The 15,321-nt window shown below is 47.3% G+C and overlaps 1 protein-coding gene across 1 annotated transcript; it reads right to left on the bottom strand.

Moving 5' to 3' along the window:
• Positions 1-1,665: 1,665 nt before the first annotated feature.
• On the bottom strand, positions 1,666-8,659 carry LOC136521151 (pollen receptor-like kinase 4). The gene is made up of 4 exons (XM_066514847.1): positions 7,785-8,659; positions 3,190-3,455; positions 2,704-3,097; positions 1,666-2,638 (listed from the first exon to the last, which is right to left on the bottom strand). Exons 1-4 carry the CDS (start codon positions 8,428-8,430, stop codon positions 1,968-1,970), a joined length of 1,977 nt encoding a protein of 658 aa, XP_066370944.1. The 5' UTR covers positions 8,431-8,659; the 3' UTR covers positions 1,666-1,967.
• Between the last annotated feature and the right edge of the window lie 6,662 nt (positions 8,660-15,321).

Here is a 15,321-nt window from a genome sequence, read left to right as displayed (position 1 = left end):
AAAGCCAACAAAAGGGCTCAAAAGCCACGACTGCTTTAGGCCAAAAGCAACTTTCACCTCACCTCCTACTTTCAGCTGCTTTTGGGCCAAAAATTACCCACCTGCCTCTGGTTATGAGATACTGGTTCGTTTTTTTTGTTTTCTTTTCCTCTCGGCGCCAGCTACGGCGGTGGTCGCGAGACAGAGACGCTCGAGGGCTGCTCCGGCCCCTTCAACCATATAATAATTAATTCACCATAAAAATTTCACCATAATTGGACCATAGAAGCTGCAGCTTTGAATTAATTACAAAAAACATAGATCTAAAGCTATAACAAAAATTTTGTACTAAAGCATACCATATTATATATTCATTGTGTAGATCTACTCATGTGGAGTCCAAGAAAATTATATTTTCCATTTTATGATTTTTCTGTGATTTACTATGATTTTTTTCAAACATTCAGCCGAAATAAATAAAAAAAAAGAAAGAAAAAGACAAAACCGCCTATAACCGGGTCAGGGAGATAAAATGAACGGGTTTAAAAGTTGAGAGAGGTGGTTTACCCGATTTTGAAGTTTAGAGAGGACAACTAGACTTTGAGCCTTTGAGGATAATTCAGGGAGATAAAATTGACTTTTTCCTTTTAAAAACCTCGGGAATTCCGTTCCACGCGCACGATTTCTGACTTACTAGACTTTAGCGAAACTGGAAATCTAACTTATACGGTATAAGTTATATATAGCCTGTTCGCTTGTTGGTTCAGTCAGGACTTATCAGTCAGCCAACAGTGTTTTTCTCTCACAGCAAACCAGCACCAGTCGGACTTATTAGTCAAAAACCAACCAGCAAACATGCCGATAACCATTTTTATACGGTACAGATTCAGTGTCAAGATTCTTATTCATGGAGGGATGCCGTGCACATTCCTTGATCGGACAACCTTTCCTTAAATGAGCTTCAAATCGACCATACCTATGCTATGTGTGGAGGAAGCCGGCCATTGCGGCATGGTAAGAAGAAAACAAGGATTTTCTTTCTGGAACAACGCTTCATTAATTAAGCAGCAATATTATAATCAAACTGCAGACAAGGCTGCAAGAAGGTAGGGGCCTCAGCCCAAACAAAAGAGGCTAAAAAAGAAGCAACATGTTGAGCGCATAGGTATTAAGTGTGCTAAAAAATGGACACTGTTCACGCTAGATTTTACTGTTTATGCTAAAATTTTGTAAGAGAAAAATACTGCTCTGGCTGGAAAAAAAGGCAAGCCAACCAGCCGAAAACGACCAGCCGAACGCGCTCTATTAAGTGTGCTACAAAATTCGCTCATCTTTTAGTGTGGAGAATCTGAAACGAGGTGAAGTTGGCAATCATCTCCTCAACATCATCCAGAATTGCCTTGATCTCCAAGCGTTGGTTTCACCAACAATTCTATCGAACTGCAAAGTGTGCCAATGCAAAGTAGCACATTGTCACAAGAGCCAGCTTTATTCATGGAAAACAATTTTTTTTTCTGGTTCTGATAGCACTTTTTGCATACCAGCTGCAACAGCGACGGCCTGTTCGCTTGGTCGTAAACGATCGTAAATTTCCAACTAGAACAATATTTTTCTCTCACATCAAACCAGGCAGTAATAATAATCTACGATCGTATATGATCGTTTCAGCCCCAACCGAACAGGCTGAATGCTTGTACGGATTATTACGTATATATAACGCAAATAAAAATCAAACGGCCTTATTATCCTATACCACGACACCTCCCCTTTTTGTTCAACAAAATTTAACATTCAATTTACACACGCTGGAAGATGGTCCGACAAGCTTGCACTTGCACACCCCGACGATCTCCGGCCGTCACACACGTCTCTGAAGAAATTAATAAACGACGCCGCCCGCGCCTCCCACAAACGTATGCCACCATGGTACACGGACATCACACACACACACACACAACGTTTGCACCAAAACCACACTGTGTTTGTCTCTATTCGGAGTGCGACAGCGGCTCGCCTGGTGGCCGCGACGCCGCCGCCGGCTCTCCGTCGCTCAGGAACGACGAGGCGGTGCTGCTGTCGTCGGCGGTGTCGCGCTCCCGGAGCTCCTCGATGCGCGCGAGCGCCTCCTCGAGGCCCCAGCGCCGGCCCACGTCGGGCTCGCAGCAGCCGAGCCCGACCTGGAGCAGCTTCACCATCTGGCCCTCGCCGCTCCGCGTCCTCCGCATGTCCTTGTCGAACACCTCGCCGGTCCACTCCTCCCGCACCACCGAGTTGACCCACCCGGCGAGGTCGGTGCCCACGCGGCCCTGCCGGAGGTAGTTGGCCGGGAACTTGCCCGTCAGCACCTCCAGGATGAGGATGCCCAGGCTCCACACGTCGCTCTTCCGCCCCGGCCGCCCGCCCTGCGCCGCGCACTCGGGGGACTTGTACGCCACCATCACCTGCGCCGCGTGCTGCGGCGTCACCATGGGCGCCAGCGCGTAGTCGCTCAGCAGTGGCTCGCAGGTGGCGTCCAGCAGGACGTTGGAGGACTTGAGGTGCCCGTGCGGCACCATCAGCATCGGCAGCTCCTCGTACAGGTGCGCCAGCCCGCGCGCCACGCCCTTGATGATCTTCAGACGCTTCGGCCAGTCCAGCGGCGGCAGGCTCGACCTCGTACCTGCAGTTCCACCATCAGTCAGGCCGCAGCGACAATTCAGTGTATGTCTCGCGTTGCTTGCTTACCGCCATGGAGCACGTGAGCCAGGCTGCCGTTCACCATGTAGTCCGTGACGAGCAGCTTCTCCTCCTTCTTGTAGAGGTAGGCGATGACGGGGAGGAGGTTGGGGTGGACGAGCTGCCCCAGCCGGCGCATGTGCTCCGAGAAGTCCTCGCGCCCGACGCCGTTCATGTCCTTGAACCGCTTCACCACCAGGGACGGCCCGTCCAGCAGGGTCGCCTTGTACGACGCGCCGAAGTTGCCGCTGCCCAGCACCTCGGCGGAGGCACGGAGCAGGTCCTCCAGCTCGAACCGCGCCCGCCCCTCCTGGATGAACACCAGCTTCCCGTGGTCGTCGCGCCGACCGCCACGCTTCCCGGCCGCGGGCGTCACCACGCCGCCGTGCTGATCCATGCCACCCTGCAGTCACGAACGTTACTTGCATCGATATATACGGAAACGTCAACAGCAGTTTGAACCGGGCTGGCAGGTACATGCTGCCGTGTGCATACCTTCTCGATCTTGACGGCCGGAGCAGAGGTGACCTTGGCGGCGTCGGGGCTACCGCCTTGTGTTTCGGCGCCTCCAGCATAGCGTGCCTCGTTGCGGCGGGCCTGGACCGCTGCGATGACGCCGGCAACGGCCAGGACTGCACCGATCGCGACCACCACGATGGCGATGGTTATCAGTATATTCATGCTCCCGGATGACGATTTCGAGGACTTGGAAGGGGAAGGGCATGGAGTGCCGACCAAGTCGCCACAGAGAAGTTTGTTCCCTGAAGATTCCAATGACAAGGTTTGGATCAGAGGGCATGTGAGACAAGGACCAAAGATGAACACTTTAAGAATTAGCTACATGCTAGCGGTAATATTCTGAGCTCAATTGCTCCTCTCTCGTTGTAAAATGAAATGAAATTTCAGTAGCGTTTCAGTGGGCAGTGGAAGCACCAACAGATTCACATGCTACTTCCTCGCTTCAAAATACTGTATAGGATGTACTAGGAAAAAAAATCCAACTTCATAAATTTTGACCAATATTCAGATTATATGCATCATTAGTTAATAAAAGTTACATGAGTTGATTCACATTACATGTATCTTCTATTATGATTTGATTTTGTAGCAATTGATGATACTTGCTCCGACAGGGAAAAATGCGAGTCTAAAATTCCAATGAGGAATTAATCAGAAGTGGAAAAGTCACATATCCCTACTACTGTCATGCTTGTGGGAACAAACAAGAATGGTAGATTAGTACTACCTCTTTCCTGGAATATAAGCCATCTTACAAATTCTAGAACGTATGTGATGTGACCCATCCTGGTTACCATTTTTGGGTTGGTAATAGAAATTAATGGTAGATATCTATATAAATGCTACCTTTTTAAAACTGAGTTCGAGGGTTAGTTCATTTTGATTTCCTTATAATTTGAGAGGAATTTTGAACGCTCAGATATTTCAGGAAAGAGGGAGTAGGAAACACAGGAATGCCGACTAGTGGGGGAAGAAGCGGTTTTGTGGAAATTTTCTAGATAGTTGAGCACATATAAAGATGATCCATAATACCCACACTACCCACCTACAATGCCTACATTTGCATTCTTTTTGGGACATAACTTGGACCATAGAATTGCATGTTTTTTTTGGGGGCAGAGGGAATATATTGCAGGAGTAGTTGATAGTCAAAGTATGCTTCTAAAGACTTCTCCCGACACTAACAATAGACCTTATAATAGGAAATGGGGTTATTAGCAATGAATATTACAAGCTTTAAGTACCACAAATATTCCATTTTTTTCTCAATTGTGCTATGTTACATTCCATATATATATATATATATATATATATATATATATATATATATATATATATATATATATATATATATATATATATATATATATATTGCATAATATAATATAAACTTGTGACAACTGAACTACCGCTGGTAGAGAAAATTTTAAGCAAATTATGTTTATAACCACATAAATGATTTAACTATTTGGAGCTCCTTTTCTATTATCACACCAAAGGTAAGACTAGACACGGAATGAGTTGTACCATGTTGATTCTAAAGGGTGAGTTCAAGACACATATTCTTAGGCCTAGCACGAATCCAGTTTCTTGAAGGAACGTTTCTAAGGAGAAATCGATTTTGACTCTGCTATGAAATAGGGGGTTTAGGCTTCTGATCTCTAAGATGTATAGTCTGAAAAATGCTTCTAACTATGACTCCAGATCCTGGAACAATTTGCTATAAATTCTTTTGTTTCTGGAGCAAATTAGTTCGGAGAATTCTATCAAACACAAGCTTAATGTCTTTGGCCTGGGTATTTTTACTAATCCAACAACTGATTTATGGTCCATCGACGGACTGATGCAATGGTTCGCCTCACTACATAACCCTAACAATCCTTCACATCCTCGTCCTAACTCTAGAATCATGTAGAGCGACAAACATGATGCTTCTTATGCTCACAACTCGCCTATTATTGCCTTCACCAAGGTGCAATCAAGCCCCCATTCTCACTCCAACATCTCATAACCTCAAGTTGCTTTCGCCACTATGCCTTCTTGCCACCCGCGATCCTTCCTCATCTCTAGACGCTCCTTGCCACCTGATCCATTGCTAAGACTAATCCTAGTTCAGTAGGTTGTTGTTGTGATGCCTCCACCTCTAGTGGCGAAGACACCAGCCGACGACCCAAGGCGGCCGCTTGGGCTCATCACCGAAGTGCAAAGGGATTTTTGTTTGTATCAAAGAGAGACACTATATGTCTGTAGGTAATTATTTCTGCATATATAATAAGAATCGTCTGGGCTCTTAGAAGTTTCTGGCTATGTACCTGTCCAACTCCCATGCTCAATTGGCATCGCTTGAACACTAAACACTCATTATTGTGTAGAAAAAAAACATCATAATCATCTTCCCATAAAAGTGTTCCAATGTTCGACTTATATTATTATAGTTAGGATTCCTCTTTGTAAGGAAAATAGACCCTATGCCCATTTACTTTGGATTTTGGTGTTTGATGACCAACACAACCAAATTGGACTAATGAATTTGCAAGTGATTGTTGTGTAGTCCAATAGGGTGCAAGACGTGACTTGGACAAAGGCGACGTGATGATCCGATGATCAACACCATAAGCAAGACCCTCGAAGCACAAGAGAAGACCCAAGATATCAAGCATAGTCCAAGGACAAAGATAGGAACCAAGCCGGATGTAAGATCACGAAGAAACATAATCGACAAAGTGACCGGACGCAACCCTTATAGCGGCCGGACGCTCCGATCAGTTGCGTGGCAACAGAAGGCGTCTACAGCAGCGACCGAACGCTGAGTACTGAAAGCGACCAGACGCACCGATGGCACTGTTCATCATCCTGGCAACACACTCAGTACTGACCGGACGCTGGCGGCAAATCGACCGGACGCAGAACTGCAGCGTCCGATCGAGTACAGAGATGTTCTAGAGCGGCGAAATTGCGACCGGACGCGTCCGGTGGCATGTGACCGGACACCATCAGCGTCCGATTAGTTGATCGCGCTCTAACGGTCGGGACTACTGGACGCGTCCGGTCAGGACGACAGCAACGTCCGGTCAGTAGCAGAAAAGCGGCATTTCGTCCCTAACGGCTACTTTCTCCATGGGGCTTATAAATACACCCTCAACCGGCCATTTGGTATGAGTGGAGCTGAGGAAACATATCTAGGGTGTTGATACACCATTTTTGTGATCTCTACTTGCATAGTGCTTAGTGATTCATTATGTGATTAGCGTAGGTGCTTTGCGAAGTGCTTAGGTTGATTAGACCACCACTTATGCGCTTGCTCTAGGTTTAGGCCTAGTGTTTAGTGAGGTTTGCATACCTCTTACCATTCGGTGCTTGCGTGCACCATTGTTGTACATCGGAGAGGCTTGTAGTCGTGCGAGATCACACCAACTGCGTTTGTGGTGTGACCGCCACCGTGTACCGGAGGGAACAAGGCCCGTGGCGTTTCGGCCGAAAGCTTGATAGCGAAGACGGCGGGGAGCATCCGGGAGAGACTTGCCGGAAGGCACGTCGAAGACCCATTTGCGCGTGGGAAAGGCCTGAGGCTATCCACGGAGTTACCCGACCGGGAGCTTGGCCCTTGCAAGGGATTCCTTACGAGGGTCTCCAACGAGGACTAGTGGGGAAGCTTGCACGCTTCTTGATACCTCGATAAAAATACTGGAGTCGTCGACGGGAGTTTGCATATCTCTACCTTGCTCTTTAGCTTTCGCATTTACATGGTTTGTATTACTCCTTTTGCGGTAGAAATAACAACACACTAGCAAAATCGTAGTTACACATTTAGATAGTTTATCTTTTGCATAGATTTTGCTTAGTGTAGAAAAAATGGGCCATAATTTAGAAGTTGAATTTTAAATTGCCTAATTCACCCCCCTCTTAGGCGTCACGGTCCCCTTCACCCTTCTTAAAACATCTAACGTTGATTCTATAAAATTATAAGCTATGCTTGATTCTGTTCAGAGTCAGGTTCGATTTAACCGATACGTTTGGCCATGTTCGATCTTTGACTTAGTGAGACGCAAAGCAACCCGGTTTCCTTCGCTGAAAAAACAAGCCGAAACATTATTCTGTCTGATTTGTTGTGAGAGAAAACACTGTTCCGGCTGAAAAAATAAGCTGAAAAAGACGGATTTGTTGCAATATATTCGTCTTTGGATGATGCACCATGACCTTAGAAACAACTTTGTTTTTTCAAACTTTTTTGGAGCCCATGGTTTTCTTGGTTTCTTGAGGCATCAACCTACCCACCCAGGTTTTGCTAAAACACAATTTAAATTAAAATCAGGTACCTATGGACCACAGGGCATGCATATAAATAGCAACTTAAACCCAAAGTACTTTCCAATATTACAAACTCCTAATAAATTAATAAATCCTAGTACTAAAGTACTAATTGCACATCCCATCAGTAACACAGAGAACTCTTCAAAACTACTCCACCATGGCAAAATTTGCCAAACAATAAACAGAGAAAACGTAACCATTGCATGCATCAAAGAGAAACTCATGTCAACGACTGGAAAAAGCCATGACGAATAACTCACCTTGGAGTTGGACATTGGCGCCCAACTTCCGGAGCCCTTCCGGGACGGGCCCGGAGAAGTTGTTGTTGGAGAGGTCGACGGACAGCAGATGGCCGGACGAGGCGATGGAGCTCGGTATCGGCCCGGTGAAGGCGTTCCCGGTGAGGTTGACCTTCCGAAGCCCCGTCAGCGCCGCGAACGCGCCGTCGGGTATCTCCCCGGCCAGCCTGTTCTGGTACAGGAAGAGGAACCTGAGCGCGGGGAGCGCGGACACGTCCGGGAACGCGCCAGTGAGGCTGTTGTTGCTGAGGCTGAGCGATCGCAGGCCCTGGAGCGGCACCAGCAGCGCGAGGTCCGGGGCGGCGCCCTGCAGCCGGAGGCCCTCCAGCTGCAGGACTACCACTCGGCCATTGATGCAGCGCTTCACCCCAGGCCACTGCGTCGCGTTGACGACGCAGGGCGCGCCCCGGGAGGTCGCCCACTGGTTCAGCTCCCTCGGCGGGCCGCCGTCCGGCCCCCGCAGCGCCGCCCTGAACTCGTTCAGCACGTCAGCCTCCGACTTGGCCTGAGCCGCCACGGGGACGGTGCACGCCGCGAGGACGAGCGCCGCGGCTAGGAGGAGCCGCCCGGCCGCCGCCGCGGCGGCCTCGCCGGCCTCGCCGGCCATGGACACGGCAGGCGGAGACGATGTGTGGGCGTGCGTGGAAGCGTGCGGCGCACTAGCGCTGGCAGCGACGTGCTCAAGGGGTGGAGAGGGTGCGCATGGCGCAGAGGCGGGCGGACAGCGGACACGGCTCCCGCGCCGGCCTCGTGGCGAGCTAAGAATAGGGGCGCGGGCTGTGTTACCGATGCGGGTGCGTTTGGGAGTCGCCGCTGCGACCGCAACGTCTTTCTTGTTGCCGTCGTTCGCTCGCGCAGGCTGTCAGTATACTAGTATTCGAAGCTTCTGATTTCATCAGTTGGTTCCCGACGCAAGTCTGGTGCCAGAGCCAGCGGACGAACTTGAAACCCAGCCCAACTTTTTTGGATTGGACCCTAAATTTTCACTGTCATTTACAGCGTGGAAATGGGGTACAATTTTTTACAAGCGGTTTGGAACTAGCTCACGCAAATATTAGTACTTTTCATTCAAGCAGCTGTTGTGCCCGTAGCACTGCGAATCGAGCGGTGAAACCGACGTCTACTCCGAAAGAGAAATGTAAGCATAAAGTTAAAGAAGTCGCTATATTCTAGGTGTCTGAACTTTTATGATTTTTTGGATAATAATTTTACACAATCAAATAGTACAATTAAAAAACAACTTACAAGAGATACTTTATAGTTTTTTTTCTATAGCCAAACAGCGACCGACAGTGGTGTGGAAATTGCCACACGAGCTGTGCAGACAACTTCTGTGTGACACGTTGTTCAGTCGGTCCTTGCAGAGCTATAAAGAGTCGTCTGACCTGTGGAGACGTTTCACTTGGTGTCCGTGCATTCGCACTCGTTTTTTCAACCGATGCACACTCACCGTCTGCTACCTACCAAGCCAGTAGTAACCGACGCTAAGGTAAACGAGGACCGTACAGCACTGCACCGCACCTGCAGCCCTGCACCCATCTATAGCCCTATAGCCCGTTTAGTTGGCCGAATCTGGGAATTTAGGTTACTGTAGTACTTTTGTTTTTATTTGACAATTAGTGTTCAATCATGGACCAATTAGGTTCAAAACGTTCGTCTCGCGATTTTCAACCAAACTGTGCAATTAGTTTTTTTTTCGTCTACATTTAATGCTCCATACACATATCGTAAGATTCGATATGATGGCTACTGTAGCACTTTTTGAGAATTTGGGTTTGGAACTAAACCCGGCCATAGCTATTTTTTAGTGTGTCCTGGTGATGGAATAAACGAGACGCGTGCACGACGGCACGGTGGCCTCACGTTTCAGGCTTTCAGATAAGCCAGGGCTTCGAGCATCGTGCGCCCGAGTCGCGGCCACGATCTCGGCGACGCGAGCGAGAGTATGCCATCCGTGAAGTCGTTATCTGCAAATCTGCATTCTGCATTCTGCATTCTGCATCCGGGTTAACAAGAATGCACGATGAGAACGAGGGGTGTGTCCTTGTGTTATGCGATGTATGGGAGCCGAAGCAGATGTTTTTGCCGGGATATGCCGCGAATAAAATGCTTTGTTCCCTCGCTACTATCACGACTAGCTATGCATGTTCCGGCGACATATTTATTCTACAAGGATATGCCGCGTGTACCTTGGTTTCGATCACGGTGTGCTGACGTTCTGCTAGCAAATAATATTCGTATATACGCATTTTGTTGGAAATATCTAGGCTTAGCTCAATTCTCTGGTTGAATATATCAAACATGTCTCCAAGGAAATTTTACGGTACATGGAAAAACAACAACAGTCTTTCGTGTAGTAAGATCTAATAGTTGAAAAATAGGGTACTTGAAAAAAGGCAACAGTAGTTCCCAAAAAAAAGAAAAGAAAAAAAGGCTCGTTTAGTAAAATCTAATAGTTGAAAAATAAGAAGAACTAGTTAAAAGAAACTTAATTATGGTCCGAAAGCGGTTTGTTTTCATTTATAATTAGATTATCGGTGAAAGAGCGAGAATCCCGCTAAACTCTTTGATTACTTCTGATTTTTCTAGCTGCCGCTTCAAAACTTTAAACTACCACAACCGAGAATCAAGAAAACTCTCGTGGTACGGTGATTATAAGCGAAAACAAACAGGAAAGGCACTGATGATTGCACGGTTGTTTACTGAATTTGTCATCCAAGTTCACTTTGAAAGGCCCTTGTAGGCGGGCAACGCCGAGCCTCGCCCAATGGCGAGCGAGCGCTGGCATCTTAACCGTGTCTCCCTCAAAGTGGTCAGGTTGGCGTCTGGCGCTCGTGTTTTTGTCATGGCGTATCGCGTCGTGAGCGGCAGAACTAGGCAAGCGGACGACTGGGCTGCAGGCGGGTAGGCAGGGGCCACGGTCACATCACACGTGGATATGGCCTTCATGTTAGTACCAAGGAGGTATGCAGCCGACGGTCACTAGTAGATACTAAACCGTCAAATATCTCGGAAATAAGGGCGTAGCTAATTTTCAGGCGACGGTATGTGACCGTCGATTTCTAATCCAACGGCTGCCCTCTTTTCAGGCACTATTCATCTTCCACCTCGCGGCATCACATCCACACCAGCACCTCCTCGCCCCCGCTGCCGCCCACCGTCCCGCAGCGGCGTGGTAGGGTCTCGCCAGAGCTCCGGCGAGACCCTACCGCTCCCGTGGCGGCCTTCCTCTTCCTCTCCCCTCCCGTCACCGCTTTCTTCTCTAACTCCGGCAAGAATGGCCACGACGCCCCCGCCCCGACTTGGCCCGCCACCTCCAGGACCCAAAGCCGCCCAGCCCCATCCCCACCGCCTGGTCGGCTTGCCTCCCCCAGAACCCCTTCTATGCCGACCGGATTTGGGGAAGAAAGAGGGGAAGAGGCCAGAGAGGGAGGCCACTGCCGCCCGCCGCTATCGTCGTTGGCTTCATCTTCGGTGGAGTGGTGGGGGTAGCGCGGGCGTGAGGCACGGGCGCAGCGGCGGCGCGACTGAAAAGTGACACTAGAACAGAAGTCACGTTTCAGGCGTCTGCTCTATATGAAATGTGCTCTATATGAAATGTGCGGAAATAAAGAAAAACTTATATTTCTTACATGCATATTTAGTTTCAAATGACATGTTTCCACTTGTACTTGGAGTTTATGTGTATACCGAAGCTTTTCCACGAAAGCACAAAGAATACATGTGCAAATTGCGAAGATGCTCAACTCCGATCAAACGATCACTGCACAGGCACATACAAAGACCAAAAGGACAAAATCACTACTATCTGGCCCAACACAAGGTGGCACAACAAGATCTACAAGCGAGGCCTATAGGAGAACTGACACAACAAAGTTGGGCCCGAGAGGACCTAGGCCAGGCGACCAAACCTGGGCCTCCAAGGGGTTCGGCCAAAACCCAAGGTCTAGCTCTCAGGCCCAAACTTCGCGAGGAACTCACAACCGAGTGTCCAAGCCAAGGTGGTGCATCTGAGGGTTCAGCCGAACCCCCTGGCGCGAGCTTCCACTACAAGAAATATGGGCTTATGTGACAGTTAGATAATGACAAGTACAACCTGTTTTATGTCACTGCCTGCAAGGGAATCTTCCCAACAACATCTTCATACAATCACATCTAGAGGTCTCCCTTAGCTATAAAAGGACAATAAGCCCCCCTCATTCCACACACACCATGCAAAAGCTCCTCTATGCTATCACATATAATCCTAGCGTTGAGTATTAGTGGAGATAGGCTTATTGAGATAGTCCTCAGCTCCCGAGTAGCTTTAGTGAGTTGGCATATAGTTTTCATCTCATTTTCCCTTGTAAGACTTTGCTCTAGTTTAATGGAATATTCATCTTTGATGTATACCATGCATAAGGTTTACAAGCATCTTATGTGTAGGCTAAATATGTCCAAGAAGCATAGAGGCAAAAAGAATTGGTGATAGTAGAGAAAATTTACCTTTCAATATATAACATGAGGAAACGAAGTTGTATCAAGTAAATTGGTGAATGCCCATTCTTAGCTTAAGTTCTTTTAATGGCTAAAACTATGACAAAAGACACAATCCATGAACGTAATCAAAGAAGATTTATCATTAAGTGTTATAACTTTTGAACAATCAATAAATGATAGAAAGAAAGTCTTATAATTCTCAAAAGAGAGTAAATGGTAGAAATGTTCATTGTTATCATCTTGTTCATGACAGAAGATGAATAAGGATCATAAGTCAATAGTGGTGGGAAACACTTATCGATGAAGACCTAGCTTTTTAATCAATAGCAAATATGCACGTGCGACACACACGTGTTTCTAAAAACCATTTGAAATGCAATGGAAATGTTAATTGAATTGTCTATATACAATAAAGATAGATGCCAAGTGCTTGTTCGATTTGATCGGGTCGTATAGAACAAGGTTTAAATCTGAGGCAAACAATCATCAATACACAAAAGTTTGGGCATGGTGCATGTGCATGAACGTGTCGTGCAAGACACGTGAAGTTTAGGTGTTGGCTTCAGGTACGGCTTATGACGTGAACGCAAAATCACAGTTGGGCCTTGTTACGTCGCATGTGGCTATTGGACCAAACGACTTAAGACTTGGACACGTTGGATTCAGCCGAATTAGATTAGATTTACGAGTGCATATAGAAAGGCCATGCATGATAACTAGGTAGGACACGGTTAAGGGCTAGCTGTGACCGAGAGGGAGTCGAGCTGTGTGATTAAGTCCGTTGCGCAGTCGTACGTGATCGAGAGGGAGTCGAGCCATGGGATTGAGGGGGCGTGAGTAAGATCTCAGACAACAGAAGGCTCATATGACACGGCGTCTAGATCGAACGGTTATCAATGAGGGAGAGTAAGATCTCGGACGATGGAAGGCTCATATGAAACGGTGTCAAGATCAGACGGTTATGAAAGAGGGATAGCTCCCCATAAATTACTCGTTCTTTTATAGTGTGATGATATATTGCAGTTGAATATCCTGTCATATAGTCTGTAATCATTGAATTGATTAACTGTAGATCCAAGCAAAAAATTATTTTAGGTTCCTACCATGTACACAGATCGTCTAGAGATGTAAATTAAAAAAAATATTTTGTTAAGAAAAATAGGGGATATGAACTATTGTTTCATTTTCTTTCATAGAGGCATGTATGTTGTCACCAAGCACCTAGATACCACATAGAAGAGATCAACATGGAGGTGTAACACCCTAAAATTTGCTTCTTTTTGAAATAGAGATGAAATGATTTAGTTATGTATTTTGTGCTCATGAAAACATAGGTAAATAATAAATTTTCATTCAATTAAAATTTATCATAAGGTAGCAACATGTTTGAGCATACATGCCGTTGCATTCTATTTATTGTGATGAGTGGTTTTGATCTAAAACTCAAAAGAGAATTCAAAACTCATTTGAAAATTGGTTTGGAAATTTAGAAAAAGAAAAAGGATTTGTCTCCCTCTCCCCCTCTCATTTTGGCCCGCTCGGGCCTGCCCCGCTCCCTCTCCACTAAGGCCGAAAGGCCCAGCCCGACCTCCACTCCCTCCATCTCGTAGGCCAACAAGCGGCCCAGCAGCCCAAGCCACGAGCGCGACCACTTCCCTCTCTCCCTTCGGCTGACAATCGGGTCCCATTCTCTCTCTCTCGCTGCCACCTCGGGCCCGCTTGTCAGCACCGTCCCCTACCTCTCATGCTCGATACGGACACTACCGGGACGAAATCTGCCGCCACCCCGATCTTCTCGGGATTTGGCGTGCGCCCCACGCCTCTCCGTCCCATAAATCGGAGCCCTCGCCTCGAGCCGCAACGCCATCGCAAACCCTAGCGCAAGCCGCCTCCTCGCCATAGCTTCCAGCGCCACCGCAACCCTAAGCCGCTGCCACCGAGCTCGCTTCGCCGCTCCGCTGTTTCTCCGTCGCGGCGATGACCTCCCCGAGCGCTGCACATAGGTAAGGAACCCATAGGTACCTCGCCTGCTCTCCCTCTCGCTCTCTGTCTCACGCTTCGCATCGTCGGGGGTTCACCGGACAACCCGAGCCGCTCGGGCGAGCCCCGAGCCGTCTCCGTGCTCTCGCGACAGTCTCCAACCCCATAGTCGAGTTCGGCATCTCCCTCTCTATCTCCTCGAGCTTCTTCCATGTGAAACTGTGGCCTCTAGGGCCCTATCCATGTGCGCCGGCGAGCTCGTTCGTCGCTGGGAATGGAGCTCCGCCGTGCCCTCTACTGTTGATGGCCGGCAGCTTCTCCCTCCCTCTCTCCGATCTAATCTAGATCATCCAATCTTGATCCGACGGCCTAGATTCATCCATACCCCTTCGCCGACCATCTTGCTAAAGAGCCCCTATCCTTCTTCTTATTTGTACCCGCAGTCCCTGGTCTATTTTAAAAACCGTATTTTGATTTGTTTTAATTCAAAAATAAGTTCCAGAAATCACAGTTTTGTCAGTACCTTGTTTTCATCGTATCTTCTACCTTTTAACTCCATTTTGACCCGTTCAAGTTGCGTTAGCTTCGTAATTATGTAATCTACATGTTTATCCTACTGTTAAATATGTTTTCAACTTTTGAAATTCAAAGCTAGATTTAATTTATTATTTTATTAAAGAAAATCTTGTTTAATTCATAACTTTTTCGTTATAGCTCCGATTAGCGTGCTTTTCGCGTCTGCGTGGTCGTAGCGAGACGTAGATTCGTTTTACAAACTTTTCATCTTGATTTTATGGTTGGTGTAATGTTCTAATTTAGTTATATTGTTTGCTTCGTATATGATTGCATAGATGCTTGTGTAGTGCTTTATAATCATGTCCAGTCGGTGAGCTTTGCGTTGGTGATATAGAAGAAGTTGGTGATCCAAAAGAAGTCTTTTGGAGGTTACAATTCAGTAGAAGAAGGATCTGAGTTTAAGGCAAGTATAGCTTGGGATCTTCCTTGTTGACCTATACACCTTTAATCGTTTAATTCATAC

The sequence above is a fragment of the Miscanthus floridulus genome, chromosome 18, assembly GCF_019320115.1.
Source record: "Miscanthus floridulus cultivar M001 chromosome 18, ASM1932011v1, whole genome shotgun sequence".
NCBI lineage: Eukaryota > Viridiplantae > Streptophyta > Magnoliopsida > Poales > Poaceae > Miscanthus > Miscanthus floridulus.
This window is presented reverse-complemented; position numbering and strand designations above follow the sequence as displayed.

What these genes read in the sequence shown, in the direction of transcription:
- LOC136521151 (XM_066514847.1), bottom strand. Translation starts at nt 8,430, where the DNA reads ATGGCCGGCGAGGCCGGCGAGGCCGCCGCGGCGGCGGCCGGGCGGCTC. An exon ending in CGCCAATGTCCAACTCCAAG is followed by an intron (nt 3,456 to 7,784) that starts GTGAGTTATTCG and finishes TGGAATCTTCAG; the next exon opens with GGAACAAACTTCTCTGTGGC. An exon ending in GGCTCACGTGCTCCATGGCG is followed by an intron (nt 2,639 to 2,703) that starts GTAAGCAAGCAA and finishes GTGGAACTGCAG; the next exon opens with GTACGAGGTCGAGCCTGCCG.